The sequence below is a fragment of the Bos indicus genome, chromosome 7, assembly GCF_029378745.1.
Source record: "Bos indicus isolate NIAB-ARS_2022 breed Sahiwal x Tharparkar chromosome 7, NIAB-ARS_B.indTharparkar_mat_pri_1.0, whole genome shotgun sequence".
NCBI lineage: Eukaryota > Metazoa > Chordata > Mammalia > Artiodactyla > Bovidae > Bos > Bos indicus.
The window spans coordinates 13,793,542-13,814,867 of NC_091766.1; the positions used below are offsets into that span (position 1 = coordinate 13,793,542).

The 21,326-nt window shown below is 39.0% G+C and overlaps 1 protein-coding gene across 1 annotated transcript; it reads left to right on the forward strand.

The window, feature by feature from the left end:
- Window positions 1-3,953: 3,953 nt before the first annotated feature.
- LOC109560930 (olfactory receptor 7E178-like) lies at window positions 3,954-4,928 on the forward strand. Its single transcript, XM_019963380.2, has one exon. The coding sequence runs from the start codon at window positions 4,041-4,043 to the stop codon at window positions 4,926-4,928; it is 888 nt and encodes a 295-aa protein (XP_019818939.2). The 5' UTR covers window positions 3,954-4,040.
- Window positions 4,929-21,326: the final 16,398 nt, after the last annotated feature.

Genomic DNA, 21,326 nt, shown 5'->3' on the forward strand with positions numbered 1-21,326 from the left:
TGGGTCAGAAAGATTCCCTGGAGAAGGGTGTGGTAACACATTTCAGTATTCTTGCCTGGAGAATCCCATGGACAGAGGAGCCTGGCAGGCTATGGTCCACAGAGTTGCAGAGTCAGACACAACTGAAGCTACTTAGCATGCACACACCAGAGCCTACATCCTGATATCACAGAGGAGATATCAAGAATTTTTTTTAAGCCCTGTTAAGATTTGAATAAAAACTTCCATTTTGCGTGGAAATAAAGTGTTCAATAAAGTCCCCACACAATCAACCACACATACCACTGTTTTCATCCTTTTCAGAAATATCCCAAGGGACAGAGACAAACAAGATAAAGTTGTGTTTATTTGTGTGTATCTCATGAACTTTCTCTGGGGCCTATTATTTTCCACTGAGTAGCATCAGCAGCATTCAATGATTGGAAAACCACTGCAGAAAGTTGCACAAGTATGGGGGGTGGGGTGCAAGTCAGGAAAGAAGAGGACAGAACATCTTTTTTTTTTTTTAACTTTACAATATTGTATTGGTTTTGCCATATATCAACATGAATCCACCACAGGTATACACGTCTTAATGCATGAGTTGAGACACATTGTAGGATTTGTTGTCATCCATGATTCAGATCACTGAAACAGGAAATGCCTGAATCTCTCTTCCATATAATCCATGAAATACCAATAAATTTGGGATCTGTGTTTCTTTGCTAAATGCAGTACCCCAAATTGAAATTCTTTTTAAAAAATGACCAAATATCTGTTAAGCTCCAAACTTCTTTTAGGTACCATGTACATTCTACAGGTGCAATTTAGACATTTTTCCAGAAGGAACAGAAGCACAGAGAGGTGGAGAGGTTTACAGACATTTCATTAATAGAGGGTGAAAGACCCAGAACTCAGTCATTGATCTACTTATTCCTGCACCAGTTCTCAACCAACTTCCCTGCTAATACTGTGACTGTTTCTTTCCAAACCTACTTTGGCCTCAGTTTTGGTTTTTTTTGTTTTTTTTGTTTTTTTTCATTATTTTATTGGAATGTAACTGCTTTACAATGTTGTGTTTGTTTCTGCTGTACAACATCATGAATCAGCTATATGTGTGCATATATCCCCTCCCTCTTGAGCCTGCTTCCCACCCTCCCATCCCACCCTTCTAGATCATCACAGAGCACTGAACTGAGCTCCCCATACTATACAGCAGCTTCCAAGTAGCCGTCTACTTTATGTATGGTAATGTATATATATCAATGCTACTCTCTCAATTTGGTCTCAGTTTTGAAATGAAGAGAAAATAATTGATTCACCCTCTTTGGGCTCAGAGTGTCACCCAGTGAATTATGGGAATGAGGCAGTATTATAGAGGGGCCATAAAGGTACTAACATGATGGAATATAGGATTTTATATGAATAGTCAGGTTTTGCAGTCCAGTTTTGAAATATAAGATTGATAAGATCTCCTGTAGAAGATGAAAAATCATGTGCAGGTATCATGAAATGATCAGAAGATAGATTTCAATAATATATTCATATGATACCTTAATAAGGGTGGATGTTAACAGTCCATGAGTTGCAGAATCAGATGTCACTGAGTGATTGAGCATGCATGCTTGCAGTTGATAGAAAATATTTTTTGCATTGAAATGAACATAGGCAATTAATATTAATAAGGCTGGACATGCACTAATTTTTAGTTATTGAATAACTGTTGAACACTCACATATCATACACAAATTCTCACTTGTATGACACAGAGAGGTACAAGAAATTTCACAGGATTGCTGTAAAACAAAGTTGATATATATAATAATATAACAAAATAATATATGTGACATTAAATATTTAGTAGATACGTAAATGTTATAGTTATTGCATTTTAATATATGTTAAATATATATTTTAATAATGCTAATTTTTTGAAAAATTGTCATTGAAGAATAGTCGATTTATTATGTTGTGTTTGTTTCAAGTGTACAGCAAAGTGAAATAGTCATACATATACATACTTTTTTACATTTACATTCTTTTTTAGATTGTTTCCCATATAGGTTATTACAGAATATTGAGTGGAATCCTTTGTTCTAGACAGTAGGTCCTTTATTAGCTATTTATTTGATGTATGTGTTAGCCACTCAGTCATGTCCGACTCTTTGAGAGTCCATGAATCGTAGCCCGCCAGGCTCCTCTGTCCATGGCATTTTCCAGGCATATTAGTCAGCCATAAAAAAATAATGAAATAATGCCATTTACAGCAACATGGATGAACTTAAACATTGCCATACAACACACTACAGTATTCTTGCCTGGAGAATCCTCATGGACAGAGGATCCAGGCTGGCTACAGTCCATGGGGTCACAAAGAGTCAGACATGACTTAGCAACTAAAACAGCATCTACCTGTCTGTATATCTATCTATCTACTTGTTTATACCTAACTTTCCATCTATTTATCTGTATCTCTATCTATCCATGCATTTATGGGGACTTTCCTGGTGGCTCGGTTGGTAAAGAATCTTCCTGCCCATGCAAGAGATGTGGGTTCCATCCCTGGGTCAGGAAGTTCCCCTGAAGAAGGAAATGGCTCCCCACTCCAGAAATCTTGCCTGGAAAATCCCGTGGAGAGAGGAGCCTGGCAGGCTATCGTCCGTGGGGTCGCAAAATAGTTGGGAGATCAAACCCAGGTCTCCCATATTGCAGGAGGATTCTTTGCCAGCTGAGTCCCCCGGAAGCACCAAGATTATACATATTGGGTTGAAAGAAATAACCTCACGTTAAAAAAAATCCAACTGTTTCAAAATCTTATTATTGTTTAAATATTAACAGAGCCCTCAGGCTGTCCTGATAGCTCAGTTGGTAAAGAGTCCGCCTGCAATGCAGGAGACCCCAGTTTGATTCCTGGGTCGGGAAGATCCGCTGGAGAAGGGATAGGCTACCCATTGCAGTATTCTTGGGCTTCACTTGTAGCGCAGCTGGTAAAGAATCTGCCTGCAATATGGAAGACCTGGGTTCGATGCCTGGGTTGAGAAGATCCCCTGGAGAAGGGAAAGGCTACCCACTCCAGTATTCTGGCCTGGAGAATTCCGTGGACTACGTCCATGGGTTCGCAAGGAGTCAGACACTACTGAGCAACTTTCACATTCACGTGTACTAACATCATTTTTGCAGCCCTCAGCAATGTTTCATTATGTACACTTAAGGAGACCATACTTCTTGTAGTTTGATTCCAGCAAAACCAATGGTATGAAGTATATACTTAATGACTTTTTAAAAGCCAACTCTCAAATTAATTAATTAATTAAAGGACAACTCTCATTTTTGAGTAAATACTTATTGTTTGAAACAGGAAATTCAGGAAATCAAAAAATGATAAGAAATTATGAAGATTACTATGACACAAAAATGTTTTCTGACTGTTAATCTTAAATTTAGAATTCAGATGACACAGTCCTATGTTTCATAGAGTGCTTACCAACATTCTAAATAAAGGAAATTTCTAGACTGTATTTAAATAAAATAAGATTTATATAACTATGCCTCACTTTCTTTCAATTTGAATATTTTTCTTTTTTTTTATTGGAGGAAAATTGTTTTACAGTGTTGTATTGGTTTCTGCCATACAACAATGGGAATCAGCCATAATTATACATATATTACTTTTTCTTAGAGGTGGCAGTTATCATTCTAGATTTTTTCTAAAGAGAAGACTATTTTTTACTGAGATCATGGATTTAGTATCTCCAACATTCTTGCACCTCTTTTATCCTTCAGTCCAGGACCTACGAAATAACTGTGTATAGAGAGAGGTGGAGAAGGAGAAAGCAATGAAGGAACAGTTCTGAGCAGATAGAATTTGTCACACTGAGATATATTGCTGAAGACCCTGGAGTGAATGATCTTAGAAACGAATTCCTAGAATCCAAAACACAGACACAGTACTGCATGACCATATAATTATTTCCTTTTTTCCACTAATTCTTTTCTTTTTTAAAAGGTGTCCAATCTACATAGAACCACAAAACCTAAGAAATGTATCAGAGTTCTTCCTCATGGGTCTTTCAGATGATCCAGAACTTCAGCCTTTCCTCTTTGGACTATTCCTATCCATGTACCTGGTCACCGTGTTGGGAAACCTACTCATCATTCTGGCAGTCTCCTCTGACCCCCACCTTCACACCCCCATGTACTTCTTCCTCTCCAACCTATCCTTGGCAGACATAGGTTTCATCTCCACCACAGTCCCCAAGATGATTGTGAACATCCAGTCTCACAGCAGAGTCATCTCCTATGCAGGCTGCCTGACACAGATGTCCATTTTTATCCTCTTTGGAGGGATGGATTGTATGCTTCTGTCTGCGATGGCCTATGACAGGTTTGTGGCCATCTGTCACCCACTGCACTACCAGGTCATCATGAACCCATGCACCTGTGGTAAATTAATTTCAGTGTCTTTTTTTGTTAGCCTTTTGAACTCCCAAGTGCAGAATTTGATTGTGTTACAACTTACCTGCTTCAAGGATGTGAAAATATCTAATTTCTTCTGTGACCCTTCTCAACTGCTCAACTTTACCTGTTCTGACATGCTCAAAAATAACATAGTCATGTATTTTGTTGGTGCCATTTTTGGTTTTATTCCTTTCTCCGGAATCTTTTTCTCTTACTGTAAAATTCTTTCCTCTATTCTGAGAGTTCACTCATCAGGTGGGAAATACAAAGCCTTCTCCACCTGTGGCTCTCACCTGGCAGTTGTTTGCTTATTTTATGGAACAGGTCTTGGTGTGTGCCTCAGTTCAGCCATTTCACAATCTCCCAGGAAGGATGCAGTGGCCTCTGTGGTGTACACTGTGGTCACCCCCATGCTGAACCCCTTCATCTACAGCCTGAGGAACCAAGACATCAAAAGGGCCATGTGGAGGTTTCTCAGAAAAATAATCTAAGCTCAGTCCCTGTGCCACCTATTTGGAGTGTAGGCTGGAAAATGCAGTAAAACTAAGCATGTTGACCTGAAATCCTACCTCTTTCATCTCATCATTTTTGTAGCTCTCATGGCCTTGATGCCTCTCCTTGCTGAACAACTGAATGTTTCTTCTTTTGGTATTGTTTTAATGGGACTGGGGGAGACTTCTAGGATCCTTTGTCCATTTTAATCATGGCATTATTGTGTAGTTTTCATCTATGGTGATTCTATTGTTCATTATCTGTGGTCCAAGGATCCTGAAAAGATGAATAACTCTTTCTGTATATTTAAATTTCACATCTTTTTTCACAGCTCTGATGTATTTTCCATAAAATTTTCTCAAGTTTGAAGTCTATTTACACAGGCTATATGTGACATCAACCTTGGTTATTATTGAAATCATCAGGAAGTTTAAAAACACTGACACCAGCCCTGAGGAATGAGATGGGGAGGGAGGAGGGAGGGGGGTTCGGGATGGGGAACACATGTACACCCATGGTGGATTCATGTCAATGTATGGCAAAACCAATTCAATATTGTAAAGTAAAATAAATAAGTAAAACTGAGATTTAAAAAAAAAAAAAAAAAACACACAGACAACTAGGTCTCACAACCAGAGACTGATATTATACTTGAGTGTATCCTGAGGATTTTTAAAAGCACTTAAAAGGCTCCAGTCTGGACAAGGTTTAGAACTTCTGATTTCAGTCATATCTTTGATTCCAGGATGACTTGTGCACCTTGAATCCTAACAGCTCTTGGACAATGATCAGAACTCAAGGTGGGAAGATATGAAGAGCTTACGATGGCAACAGGGAATTTTCCCCTTTCTGAATCATTATTCTTCACATATAGTCTCTCTCTACACCATAGAGTTGGGTGTAAGTGCTGGATATGAAGCTACTGTCTCTGCTCCAAACTCACACTTCTGCACTTGCTTTGGGCTGGGGCTCTTAAAATCACTGCTCTGTTTACCATCTTGTGTTCTTACATTCATTCATGCATGCCCATTGCTCAATTATGTCTGACTCTTTGCAAGCCCATGGACTAGAGAAGGGATAGGCTACCCACTCCAGTATTCTTGGGCTTCCCTTGTGGGTCAGCTGGTAAAGAATCCGCCTGCAATGTGGGAGACCTGGATTTGATTCCTGGGTTGGGAAGATCCCCTGGAGAAGGGAAAGGCTACCCACTCCTGTATTCTGGCCTGGAGAATTCCTTGGAGTCACAAAGAGTTGGACATGACTGAGCAACTTCCACATTCCACTTTCACAGGCTCCTCAGTCCTTAGGATTTTCTAGGCAAGAATACTGGAGTGAGTTGCCATTTCCTTCTCCATGGGATCTTCCCAACCCCCAGTTCAAATCCATACCTCCTGCATCTCCTGCATCGCCAAGAGAATTGCTTACCACTGCACCACCAAGGAAGCCATTTAATTAAGTACCAGTTACCAACAAATGTGTACAAATCAATAGTTTTCTAATATGCCAATGTATACAATTAGAGCAAAAACTTAGAGCTGATGACATATTCAGATAAGCAAATAATAAAACCATGTAAATCTCCATCCTACAAAATGCCAACCAAAGCAAAGACTAAGGAAAAGAAAATAAGTTATCCTTGGTGGTGGCTTAGTCACTAAGTCGTGTTCAACTCTTTTCGACCTCATGGACTGTAGCCTGTCAGGCTCCTCTGTCCATGGAATTTCCCAAGCAAAAATACTGGAGTGGGTTACCATTTACTTCTCCATGGGATCTTTCTGATGCCGGAATCAAATCCCAGTCTCCTGCATTGTAGGCAGATATTTTAACGACTGAGCTACAAAGATCATGAACTCCTTATTGCCAAATTCAGACTTAAATTGAAGAAAGTAGGGAAAACCACTAGACTGTTCAGGTATGACCTAAATCAAGTCCCTGATGATCATACAGTGGAAGTGAGAAGTAGATTTAAGGGACTAGATCTGATAGATAGAGTGCCTGATGAACTATGGACGGAGGTTCATGACATTGTACAGAAGACAGGGATCAAGACCATCCCCATGGAAAAGAAATGCAAAAAAGCAAAATGGCTGTCTGGGGAGGCCTTACAAATAGCTGTGAAAAGAAGAGAAGTGAAAAGCAAAGGAGAAAAGGAAAGATATAAGCATCTGAATGCAGAGTTCCAAAGAATAGCAAGGAGACATAAGAAAGCCTTCCTCAGATATCAATGCAAAGAAATAGAGGAAAACAACAGAATAGGAAAGACTAGAGATCTCTTCAAGAAAACTAGAGATACCAAGGTAACATTTCATGTAAAGATGGGCTTGATAAAGGACAGAAATGGTATGGAACTAACAGAAGAAGAAGATATTAAGAAGAGGTGGCAAGATACACAGAAGAACTGTACAAAAAAGATCTTCACGATCCAGATAATCACGATGGTGTGATCACTCATCTAGAGCCAGACATCCTGGAATGTGAAGTCAAGTGGGCCTTAGAAAGCATCACTACAAACAAAGCTAGTGGAGGTGATGGAATTTCAGTTGAGCTATTTCAAATCCTGAAAGATGATGCTGTGAAAGTGCTGCACTCAATATGCCAGCAAATTTGGGAAACTCAGCAGTGGCCACAGGACTGGAAAAGGTCAGCTTTCATTCCAGTCCCAAAGAATGCTCAAACTACTGCACAATTGCACTCATCTCACATGCTAGTAAAGTAATGCTCAGATTTCCCAGCACCACTTGTTAAAGTGATTGTCTTTAATCCATTGTATATTCTTGCCTCCTTTGTCAAAGATAAGGTGTCCATATGTGCGTGGATATATCTCTGGGCTTTCTATTTTATTCCATTGATCTATATTTCTGTCTTTGTGCCAGTACCATACTGTCTTGATAACTGTGGCTTTGTAGTAGAGCCTGAAGTCACGTAGGTTGATTCCTCCAGTTCCATTCTTCTTTCTCAAGATCACTTTGGCTATTCGAGGTTTTTTGTTTTTCCATACAAATTGTGAAATTATTTGTTCTAGCTCTGTGAAGAATACTGTTGGTAGCTTGATAGGGATTGCGTTGAATCTATAAATTGCTTTGGGTAGTATACTCATTTTCACTATATTGATTCTTCCAATCCATGAACATGGTATATTTCTCCATCTATTAGTGTCCTCTTTGATTTCTTTCACCAGTGTTTTATAGTTTTCTATATATAGGTCTTTAGTTTCTTTAGGTAGATATATTCCTAAGTGTTTTATTCTTTTTGTTGCAATGGTGAATGGAATTGTTTCCTTAATTTCTCTCTCTGTTTTCTCATTATTAGTGTATAGGAATGCAAGGGATTTCTGTGTGTTGATTTTATATCCTGCAACTTTACTATAGTCATTGATTAGTTCTAGTAATTTTCTGGTGGAATCTTTAGGGTTTTCTATGTAGAGGATCATGTCATCTGCAAACAGTGAGAGTTTTACTTCTTCTTTTCCAATTTGGATTCCTTTTATTTCTTTTTCTGCTCTGATTGCTGTGGCCAAAACTTCCAAAACTATGTTGAATAGTAATGGTGAAAGTGGGCACCCTTGTCTTGTTCCTGACTTTAGAGGAAATGCTTTCAATTTTTCACCATTGAGGATAATGTTTGCTGTGGGTTTGTCATATATAGCTTTTATTATGTTGAGGTATGTTCCTTCTATTCCTGCTTTCTGGAGAGTTTTTATCATCAATGGATGTTGAATTTTGTCAAAGGCTTTCTCTGCATCTATTGAGATAATCATATGGTTTTTAGTTTTCAATTTGTTAATGTGGTGTATTACATTGATTGATTTGCGGATATTGAAGAATCCTTGCATCCCTGGGATAAAGCCCACTTGATCATGGTGTATGATCTTTTTAATGTGTTGTTGGATTCTGATTGCTAGGATTTTGTTAAGGATTTTTGCATCTATGTTCATCAGTGATATTGGCCTGTAGTTTTCTTTTTTTGTGGCATCTTTGTCAGGTTTTGGTATTAGGGTGATGGTGGCCTCATAGAATGAGTTTGGAAGTTTACCTTCCTCTGCAATTTTCTGGAAGAGTTTGAGCAGGATAGGTGTCAGCTCTTCTCTAAATTTTTGGTAGAATTCAGCTGTGAAGCCGTCTGGACTGGGGCTTTTGTTTGCTGGAAGATTTTTGGTTACAGTTTCAATTTCCATGCTTGTGATGGGTCTGTTAAGATTTTCTATTTCTTCCTGGTCGAGTTTTGGAAAGTTGTACTTTTCTAAGAATTTGTCCATTTCTTCCACGTTGTCCATTTTATTGGCACAACCACGTGTAAAAGAATGAAACTAGACCACTTTCTAACACCATACACAAAAATAAACTAAAAATGCATTAAAGATCTAAACGTAAGACCAGAAACTATAAAACTCCTAGAGGAGAACATAGGCAAATCACTCTCTGACATACATCACAGCAGGATCCTCTATGACCCACCTCCCAGAATATTGGAAATAAAAGCAAAAATAAACAAATGGGACCTAATTAACCTTAAAAGCTTCTGCACATCAAAGGAAACTATAAGCAAGGTGAAAAGACAGCCTTCAGAATGGGAGAAAATAATAGCAAATGAAGCAACTGACAAACAACTAATCTCAAAAATATACAAGCAACTCCTACAGCTCAACTCCAGAAAAATAAATGACCCAATCAAAAAATGGGCCAAAGAACTAAATAGACATTTCTCCAAAGAAGACATACAGATGGCTAACAAACACATGAAAAGATGCTAAACATCACTCATTATCAGAGAAATGCAAATCAAAACCACTATGAGGTACCATTTCACACCAGTCAGAATGGCTGCGATCCAAAAGTCTACAAATAATAAATGCTGGGGAGGGTGTGGAGAAAAGGGAACCCTCTTACACTGTTGGTGGGAATGCAAACTAGTACAGCCACTATGGAGAACAGTGTGGAGATTCCTTAAAAAACTGGAAATAGAACTGCCTTATGACCCAGCAATCCCACTGCTGGGCATACACACTGAGGAAACCAGAAGGGAAAGAGACATGTGTACCCCAATGTTCATAGCAGCACTGTTTATAATATCCAGGACATGGAAGCAACCTAGATGTCCATCAGCAGATGAATGGATAAGAAAGCAGTGGTACATATACACAATGGAGTATTACTCAGCCATTAAAAAGAATACATTTGAATCAGTTCTAATGAGGTGGATGAAACTGGAGCCTATTATACAGAGTGAAGTAAGCCAGAAGGAAAAACACCAATACAGTATACTAACGCATATATATGGAATTTAGAAAGATGGTAACGATAACCCGGTGTACAAGACAGCAAAAGAGACACTGATGTATAGAACAGGCTTATGGACTCTGTGGGAGAGGGAGAGGGTGGGAAGATTTGGGAGAATGGCATTGAAACATGTGAAATGTCATGTATGAAACGAGATGCCAGTCCAGGTTCAATGCACGATGCTTGATGCTTGGGACTGGTGCACTGGGACGACCCAGAGGGATGGTATGGGGAGAGAGGAGGGAGGAGGGTTTATTTTTAAAAATAAAGAAATTAAAAAAAAAAAAAAAAAGATCTTGTCACCCAAAAAAAAAAAAAAGAATACATTTGAATCAGTTCTAATGAGGTGGATGAAACTGGAGCCTATTATACAGAGTGAAGTAAGCCAGAAGGAAAAACATAAATACCGTATACTAACGCATATATATGGAATTTAGAAAGATGGTAACAATAACCTGGTGTACGAGACAGCAAAAGAGACACTGATGTATAGAACAGTCTTATGGACTCTGTGGGAGAGGGAGAGGGTGGGAAGATTTGGGAGAGTGACATTGAAACATGTAGAATATCATGTAAGAAACGAGTTGCCAGTCCATGTTCGATGCGCGATACTGGATGCTTGGGGCTGGTGCACTGGGACGACCCAGAGGGATGGTGTGGGGAGAGAGGAGGGAGGAGGGTTCAGGATGGGGAACACATGTATACCTGTGGCGGATTCATTTTGATATTTGGCAAAACTAATACAATTATGTAAAGTTTAAAAATAAAATAAAATTTAAAAAAAAATAATAAAGTAATGCTCAAAATTCTCCAAGCCAGGCTTCAGCAATAAATGAACTGTGAACTTCCAGATGTTCAAGCTGGTTTCAGAAAAGTCAGAGGAACCAGAGATCAAATTGCCAACATCCACTGCATCATCGAAAAAGCAAGGCAGTTCCAGAAAAACATCTATTTTTGCTTTATTGATTATGACAAAGCTTTTGACTGTGTGGATGCCAATAAACTGTGAACAATTCTGAAAAAGATAGGAATATCAGACCACCTGACCTGCCTCTTGAGAAACCTATATGCAGGTCAGGAACAACAGTTCGAACTGGACATGGAACAACAGACTGGTTCCAGATAGGAAAAGGAGTATGTCAAGGTTGTATATTGTTACCCTGCTTATTTAACTTCTATGCAGAGTACATCATGAGAAACGCTGGGCTGGAGGAAGCACAAGCTGGAATCAAGATTTCTGGGAGAAATATCAATAACCTCAGATATGCAGATGACACCACCCTTATGGTGGAAAGTGAAGAGGAACTAAAGAGCCTCTTGATGAAAGTGAAAATGGAGAGTGAAAAAGTTGGCTTAAAGCTCAACATTCAGAAAACGAAGATCATGGCATCCAGTCCCATCACTTCATGGGAAATAGATGGGGAAAGAGTAGAAACAGTGTCAGACTTTATGTTTTGGGGGCTCCAAAATCACTGCAGATGGTGATTGCAGCCATGAAATTAAAAGACGCTTACTCCTTGGAAGGAATGTTATGACCAACCTAGATAGCATATTCAAAAGCAGAGACATTACTTTGCCAACAAAGGTCCGTCTAGTCAAGGCTATGGTTTTTCCAGTGGTCATGTACGGATGTGAGAGGTGGACTGTGAAGAAAGCTGAGCACCAAAGAATTGATGCTTTTGAACTGTGGTGTTGGAGAAGACTCTTGAGAGTCCCTTGGACTGCAAGGAGATTCAACCAGTCCATTCTAAAGTAGATCAGTCCTGGGTGTTCTTTGGAAGGAATGATGCTAAAGCTGAAACTCCAGTACTTTGGCCACCTCATGCACAGAGTTGACTCATTGGAAAATACTCTGATGCTGGGAGGGATTGGGGGCAAGAGGAGAAGGGGACGACAGAGGATGAGATGGCTGGATGGCATCACTGACTTGATGGACGTGAGTTTGAGTGAACTCCGGTAGTTGGTGATGGACAGGGAGGCCTGGCTTACTGCAATTCACGGGGTCACAGAGTTGGACATGACTGAGCGACTGAACTGAACTGAACTGAGCTACAAAGAAAGTTCCCAGTTACACTTAGAGACAAATAATAACTGAGAAAATGGGAACGGTATTACATCCTTGGTGTAGACCTAATGCTGCATGTATTTCACATGAAATACAATGGATTTACAGATATCAAAATTTCATGTTAAAGTGGTTAAAAAAATAAAAACCTGAAATTTATGATAAAATCCTGCTAATTGGAAGGAAGAAGTAAAAGTGGACCTCCACCTGAGGAGAGAGGATCCCAGACCCTCCTAAGGATATTCACTTTTCTTTTTTTTTCCCCTTTTCCACTAATATTAAAAAGGAGATTGGGACAACATGGACCAACTGGCTAATTATACCCTTTGTGCATTAAGCCCTAGGTCATATCAATGTAAATAATTGGCTGGTGCCATCTACACATTAGTTTGCCAGTTCTAAGTGTGTGGATCTATACCTGTGTCTCCTCCATTTGGAAGCACCTGCATTGGACGTTCCCCACCTGAGTCTGTCTTCCTGCCCATCCTGAGAAGGGACCCTGAGAGTTCGTCACACATCAGGCAGGAGAGGGGTCATGAGTCTATGCTCCTTGGTCATGCTCCAGCAGAGATGCAGCCCAGCCCAGTAAATGTTGAGGGGGAGACAGTGATTGAAGGAGGAACCACTGGGAGCAATATTTTCTGTTCAGGAGGAACAAACATGACAATAGAGATGGAAAGTTGAGAGGGCACTGATATACAAGATTTTGGATCAGAGCCCTATGAAGTTTAAGTTCTTGGTTCTGATTAGGTTGTGAGAACTCTCATTCAGAGGTCTAATTCTACCCTCCTTGGTTCTGATTCTGGCTGTCATTTCTCCAACTATAGCAGCACATGGGTCTCTAAACTTCACGTAAGCAGTTCTAATGATCCTGAAAGCAGTGATGAGGATGATAAGGAAGATAACATTAACCATAATATCATGTACTGTTGCTGAGGTCATCCCCAGAGCCAGGCACTGAGGTCTGTGTTTTATGTATGTTGTTTGATTTCATCTGCATAACCCCTCCAAATTATAAGTACAGACACATTATTAATACTTGTTTTAGCTGCGCTGGGTCTTCATTGCTGCACGCAGACTTTTCTAGTTGCAGAAAGAGGGGGCTACTCTCTAGTTGCAGTGCTCTGGCTTCTCATTGCTGTGGCTTCTCTTGTGGAGAATGGGCTCAAGGAGCATGGACTCAGTAGTTGTGGCAGATGGGCTTACTTGTCCCAGGGCATGTGGGATCCTGGGACAGGAATCAAACCCATGTCCCCTGCATTGGCAGGTGGATTCTTAACCACTGAACCATCAGAGAAGCCCTCATTAGCATTTTAAGAAAAGGAAAGGCTCACAGCATTTTCTGTAACTTTTACCAGGTCATGAGTTAGAAAGGGGTGAAGCCAGATTTGAAGCCAGTGAATCTGGGCAGATTTCCTCCAGACAAAGGACACCTAGACAGTGCCCCCTGCAAACCCAGAGTGACATGACTGGGCAGTCCTGGAAGAGACTTCCTGCTTACCACACCCTTCCCTTTGGAGTTTTCCAGAGGACACAAAGGCTGCACTTGCTGCATCACTCATAGGAAGGAGGGGTGGGTGAGATCACCAGCAAACTCACTGATAGAAGGAATCCAGACACTTCAAGGCAGATTTATCTGCTTATCCTGCTCCTGGATTATAACTGTTCACTTCCTCATCCACATTTATAATCCACCTACTCAATCACAAAAGGAAATATAAAGTCAGAGTCTTGTTGTTCATCTTTACTCAGAAAATAAAAACATCAATAAATATACCTCAGACATATCTCTGATTAGACCTTGGTACCTTTGTCTTCCCTGGTGACTCAGACTGTAAAGAATCTGCCTTCAATGGAGGAGACCTGGGTTCAATCCCTGGGTTGGGAAGATCCCCTAGAGAAGGAAATGGCAAGTCATTCCTCTTTCCTTACCTGGAGAATTTCATGGACAGAGGCTACAGTTGGACATGACTGAGACTAACCTTTTCACATTTTCATCTTTGCTTAAACCTTTCAGAAAGTCTGGAAACAACAAAATTAGTGTGTGGGACTCAGAGACTGACAATTTGTTTTTGAATCCTGTGTGCTCCCCTTATTCTTAGCATATTATGGGGCAATTTCATAGTATCTCTGAGATATCTGAGTATCATAGTATCTCTGAGTATCTCTGAGGGTTGTCAAATGTGTTGATTCCTTATTGATACAACGCCACTGAAGTAAGACTAAACAAATAATGGATGCCTTCTATGCAATAACTATGTGAAATGACTGAGGCTCATTTATTTCTGATTCTCCAGACCCTATACTTTGTTGTTACAGAGGAAGCACCAAGAATTTTAAAAAAAAAATTAAATATTGAACAAATTCTTTCATTTTTAATAGAAAAAAAAGTTAAGCAATATGACTTCCACACCATAGACTTGTTCCTGAAAGGTAGGGTCTGGCTGCTCACTGCTCAAAAGCCAATAAACAGGCCAGATTGATGGAAAGGAAAATTTGCTTTACTTCAGATATAGGCAACTGGTGGGTGGTAGCAGGAGGAGAAGGGGACGACAGAGGATGAGATGGCTGGATGGCATCACTGACTCGATGAACATGAGTCTGGGTGAACTCTGGGAGTTGGTGATGGACAGGGAGGCCTGGCGTGCTGCGATTCATGGGGTCGCAAAGAGTAGGACACGACTGAGCGACTGAACTGAACTGAACTGACATCTATCCAAAGGCTGACTCCCCTTCACTGACAGTCAGTAGGGAAGAGTTTTATAGACTGAGGGAGGGGGCTACATGTGGAAATAGTACAGTCAGCTCTGACAGTCATCTTCAAATTGGTCACTGATGGTCTGACCAGCATCATCATAGTTGTTTTAGGTACAGTTAATCTTCATTTTCAGAGTCAGTTTGTTTTCATTTCTTTGAGGCCAGTTCTCGGAACTGTGGCAGCATATGTCACGGCTACAGTCTGATCCATGTAGTTAACTTCTCCACCTGGTGAGGGTTTCAGTAAGACAGTTCACAGAATAAGGCTCAGAATATCATCTATAGCCCTCGAGGAGGAACTAAAGGTCCTTGACTATACTTAATGAATATTATTATTATTTGGTCTCCTTTGACTGTTTTCCTTGTTTTTGCATGTTCTCGTTTCTCTGATTACACTTATTCTTTGACTAAAGTTTTTCCACAGACAAAAGGCAGGCAGAAGATATGGAGGGAAGGACCACAGGGTCCTGCTGTGTTTCATCCTTTTCAGAATGTCCCATAGGACCAGAGACAAGATAAAATAGTGCTTGTTTGTGTCTAGGTCATGAACTTTCAATGAGACCTATTATCTTCCATTTAATAGCATCTGCAGGATTCAATGATTGAAAAAGCATTGCAGAAATTTTCATAAATATGGAGAAAAAAGAGTCAGGAAAGAAGGACATGGTACATCTAATTGCATGAACTGAGACATATTTTATATTTCATTTCATTCCATGCTGTGATGCTCTGAGACAGGAAAGGCTTTGATCTCTTTGCCATATAAACCAGAAAACATCATTAAATCTGGTATTGCATTTCATTACTAAACACATTATCTTAACAATACTTTAAATTCTTTATTAAATGACCAAATATGTATAAGTTCCAAACGTGTCTTGGCTATGACATAATCGCAGAAGTGGATGTTAGACTCTTTTTTTTCCAGAAAGGAACAGAAGCACAGAGAGGTGGAAGCACACTCCACATACAGGGGGTAAAAGACAAAAGGATTAAAACCTTGATCTAGGTTTTAGGGAAGATTCAGGACTAAAACTGTGACAAATCCACCTATTGTCAGTCCCCTCCACCGTAGCTCATAAGCATTTCTTTTCTAACCTGCTCTATTGGTCCAGGATGTGAAATGAAGGTAGGAGAACTGATTCATTCTCTTTTGGTTTAGTGAGTCTACCTGTGAATTATGGGAATGAGGCAGTAATTTACATGAACTATATCGACACTAACATGGTAGATTATTGAGTTTTCTATGAACAGTCATGTTTTGCAGTCCAGCATTGATTTCTATGGTTGAAAATATTATGTATAAAAGATGAAAATGCTATTTGCACATATTAAGTAATTGTCACCAGGTACTTAGTTTATAGAAAATGATTTTTGTATTGCAACAAATACAGAAAGTTAACATTAGCAGAAGATATTAGGAAGAGATGGCAAGAATACACAGAATAACTGTACAAAAAAGATCTTCACGACCCAGATAATCACGATGGTGTGATCACTGACCTAGAGCCAGACATCCTGGAATGTGAAGTCAAGTGGGCCTTAGACAGTATCACTATGAACAAAGCTAGTGGAGGTGATAGAATTTCAGTTGAGCTATTCCAAATCCTGAAAGATGATGCTGTGAAAGTGCTGCACTCAATATGCCAGCAAATCTGGAAAATTCAGCAGTGGCCACAGGACTGGAAAAGGTCAGTTTTCTTTCCAATCCCAAAGAAAGGCAATGCCAAAGAATGCTCAAACTACCACACAATTGCACTCATCTCACACGCTAGTAAAGTAATGCTCAAAATTCTCCAAGCCAGGCTTCAGCAATATGTGAACCGTGAACTTCCTGATGTTCAAGCTGGTTTTAGAAAAGGCAGAGGAACCAGAGATCAAATTGCCAACATCCGCTGGATCATGGAAAAAGCAAGAGAGTTCCAGAAAAACATCTATTTCTGCTTAATTGACTATGCCAAAGCCTTTGACTGTGTGGATCACAATAAACTGTGGAAAATTCTGAAAGAGATGGGAATACCAGACCACCTGATCTGCCTCTTGAGAAATTTGTATGCAGGTCAGGAAGCAACAGTTAGAACTGGACATGGAACAACAGACTGGTTCCAGATAGGAAAAGGAGTACGTCAAAGCTGTATATTGTCACCCCGTTTATTTAACTTATGTGCAGAGTACATCATGAGAAACACTGGACTGGAAGAAACACAAGCTGGAATCAAGACTGATGGGAGAAATATCAATAACCTCAGATATACAGCTGACACCACCCTTACGGCAGAAAGTGAAGAGGAACTCAAAAGCCTCTTGATGAAAGTGAAAGAGGAGAGTGAAAAAGTTGGCTTAAAGCTCAACATTCAGAAAACGAAGATCATGGCATCCGGTCCCATCACTTCATGGGAAATAGATGGGGAAAGAGTAGAAACAGTGTCAGACTTTCTTTTTGGGGGGCTCCAAAATCACTGCAGATGGTGACTGCAGCCATGAAATTAAAAGACGCTTACTCCTTGGAAGGAAAGTTATGACCAACCTAGATAGCATATTCAAAAGCAGAGACATTACTTTGCCAACAAAGGTCTGGCTAGTCAAGGCTATGGTTTTTCCAGTGGTCATGTATGGATGTGAGAGTCGGACTGTGAAGAAGGCTGAGCACGAAAGAATTGATGCTTTTGAACTGTGGTGTTGGAGAAGACTCTTAAGAATCCCTTGGACCGCAAGGAGATCCAACCAGCCCATTCTGAAGGAGATCAGCCCTGGGTGTTCTTTGGAAGGAATGATGCTAAAGCTGAAACTCCAGTACTTTGGCCACCTCATGCAAAGAGTTGACTTATTGGAAAAGACTCTGATGCTGGGAGGGATTGGGGGCAGGAGGAGAAGGGGACGACAGAGGATGAGATGGCTGGATGGCATCACTGACTCAATGGATGTGAGTCTCAGTTAACTCCGGGAGTTGGTGATGGACAGGGAGGCCTGGCGTGCTGCGATTCATGGGGTCGCAAAGAGTCGGACATGACTGAACAACTGATCTGATCTGATCTGAACATTAATAAACCTGATTATATACCAATTGTTAGAAATTGAAAAACTAATCACCACTCACATAATATATACAAGTTCTCATCATACAATACAAAGAAAGATACAAGAATTTTTGTAGGATTATTTGAGAATGTGTGTATGTGTTAAGTCATTTCAGGCATGTCTCTTTTCAACTCCATGGACTATAACATGCCAGGCTCCTCTATCCATGGGATTCTCCAGGCAAGAATACTGAAGTGGATTACCATGCCCTTTCCAGGTTATCTGAGAATAAACTAATATAAGTAATATGACAAATATGGTGTATATATATAATGTAAATTAAATATTTATTTAATATATAAATTAAATATATCAAATTATATATTATTGCATTTTAAATGAATTCAAAACATATATTTTAAATTTTTAAATTTAAATCAATACATATAAACATAAATTTATGCAATAAAGAAAATATTGTATATCCTTACATGATAATGTGCATCAGGTAAATGTTTGAAGTAGTTTTATGTATTTCACAAGGAGACTTAACCTCAAAGTTGTGGTAAACAAGAGCATCTTAGAGGCAATAAGGGTAGTATTCTGTTTAAGGAAGATTTTAAGAAGCTAGTTATGGATACATAAATGAAATTGACATTATGGAAACACTGACAAGGAAATAATACTCATCAACTTCATGACACTGGTTCCTTTTGGGGATGTGTATGCAGAGGAATGAGATGGAGCTGAAATTCCAAGAAAAGTTAAACCATATCATTAATATTTCAAATCTTTATCAAGTATGAGATTGAAGCATATACTAACTAATGTTTATATTTTAAAAATAAGTAGCGGGTATTGATGAGAATAATAATAGGTAATATTCATGGAGCTTTATATAAGTTGGGCGATATTTTAAGGCAGTGTTTATGAAGTCCAGCTTCACATTAGGGTGACCAAAAAGCACACATGTAGAGATACTGAAATTCATTCTAGATGAAGCTAGGGTTGTTGTGTATTTTAAAATAAGCACATGCAAATCATCAATCAAATGGACACAGAAGTATAAGATTGCAATTCCTTTATTAGGAAGCACTGATATGAAATTCTGTTAACTAGACTTAGAGGGGGCTTCCCCGTTGGCTCAGTGGTAAAGAACCCACCTGCCAGCACAGGAGATGTGAGAGATGAGAGACTCGGGTTCAATCCCTGGGTCAGGAAGATCCCTGGAGGAGGGTATGGCAACCCACTCCAGTCTTCTTGCCTGGAGAATCACTTGGACAGAGGAGCCTGGGGGGGCTACAGTCCGTAGGGTCACAAAGAGTCAGACATGACTGAAGCAAGTTAGCAGGCATGCACACATGCAGAGGTCTGCATTCTCACCTGGCTGTAGGAATTTTCCTTATGCTAAGCTCTTCAATGTAAATAAGAGTTTATGATCAGGAAAATAAGACTACCAGGTATATGAAAATGTGCTCAACATTGCTAATATCAGGAAAAGTTGGTCAAAATCTACATTAAATATCGCCTCACATCTGTTAGGATGGCTACTATTTAAAAACAACAACAAATGTTGGTGAGGGTGTGGAGGGAAGAAAACCCTTGTACCTGGTTGATGGGAAAAAACATTTGTACAGCTATTACAGAAAACAGAAAGGAGGTTTCTTTAAAAATTAAAAAAAGGAGCAAACTGAAGTAGAACTACCTTAGGATCCAGCACACCACGTCATGGTAGATGCCAAAGAAATGAAGTCAGAACCTCAAAGAGATATCTACACTCCCCTGTCATTGTGATATTATTTGAAATAGTGAAAGTATGAAAACGTGTCTGTTGACAGATGAGCAGGTAGAAAAATATGGTGTGTATATAAAGACAATAGACTATTACTCAACCATACGAAGAAGGAAATCCTGCCATTTGTGACAACATGGATGGATCTGGAGAATATTATGCTTTTTAAAATATATACACCAGACACAGTCAGTCAAATTCACTATGATCTCACTTAGGTGTAGAAGAAAATTGAACTCTTAGGACCATAGATTAGAACTGTAGTTGTGAGGACTTGTGGTAAGGAAAGTGAGAAATGTTAGAAAAAGGGTACAAACTTTCAGTTATAAATTGAATAAATTCTGGGATCTAATAAATAGCCTGGTTACTATAGCTAATAATTCTGGTTGTGTTCATGAAATCTGCTAAGAGAGATTTGCTTAACTGGTACTACACACACACACAAATAGAAAATATGTGAGCTTCCAGATACATTACTTAACTTGACTGTGGTAATTATTCTCCATGTGTATGTGTATTAAATCATCATTTTGTACATCTTTTAAAGACTTTCAAGTGGCACAACCCAAATATGCATTTTGTCAATAATTTCAATAAACTGAAAAAAAAAAAAAAAACAATGAAGCAATATTTTTCTGCCAGTACAGAACAGAGTCCAAAAATGTAAAGTGGTCTCACACATCAGACATTTAATCGAGATGGTACTGAAAAAAAAAAGAGAGAGACGGTATTGAAACAAATAATCTGTATAAGATAAAAAATTTCAAGGGGGTTTCTTAAATTTCATTATCATGTAATCATTGACAATGCTGTGCACAGGAATACCATCTTTGTAGTCACCAACACATTAGATCATGTGCAGTTAATTAAACAATATTGATTGAAATTTGACCTCCTCCAAAGGTATGACGTATATACTAAATGAGTTCTAGAAGATAACCTCTAATATTTGAGTAATCGCTATTTCATGAAGGAGGGAAGACAGAAAATCAAAGATGATAAAACTCTGAATATCAAATAAACTGTGTTCTGATTATGAATATTCATTTTTAATTCAGAATCCAGATGACATAGTCCTGCATTTCATAGATATTTCTAAATATTCTAAATGAAGGAAATGCCTAAAACTGTATTTGAAGAAAATAAGATTTATATAAATGACTTAATTTCTTTATATTTTAATTATTATATATTTTCTTAGAAGGGGAAGGGAATCTCTCATTATATGTTATTTCTAAAGAAGTAGGCTATATTTAACTAAGATCATAGATATATTAACTCTAATGTTCTTGCTTCCTTTCACTTTTCATGAAGTTTTATAATCTAAGAGTTTATAGACAGACGTGTGTAATACAGAAATCAAGGATGAAAAATTCTAAGCAAATAGAATTTGTCACAGTGAGAAACACTGCTGAAGGAACAACGGTGTATAATCTTAGAAATGAGTTGGTTGAATCCAAAATATAGACATAGTGCTACATGACAGTTT

Coding starts and splice junctions, on each gene's coding strand:
- LOC109560930 (XM_019963380.2), top strand. CDS start 4,041: ATGGGTCTTTCAGATGATCCAGAACTTCAGCCTTTCCTCTTTGGACTA.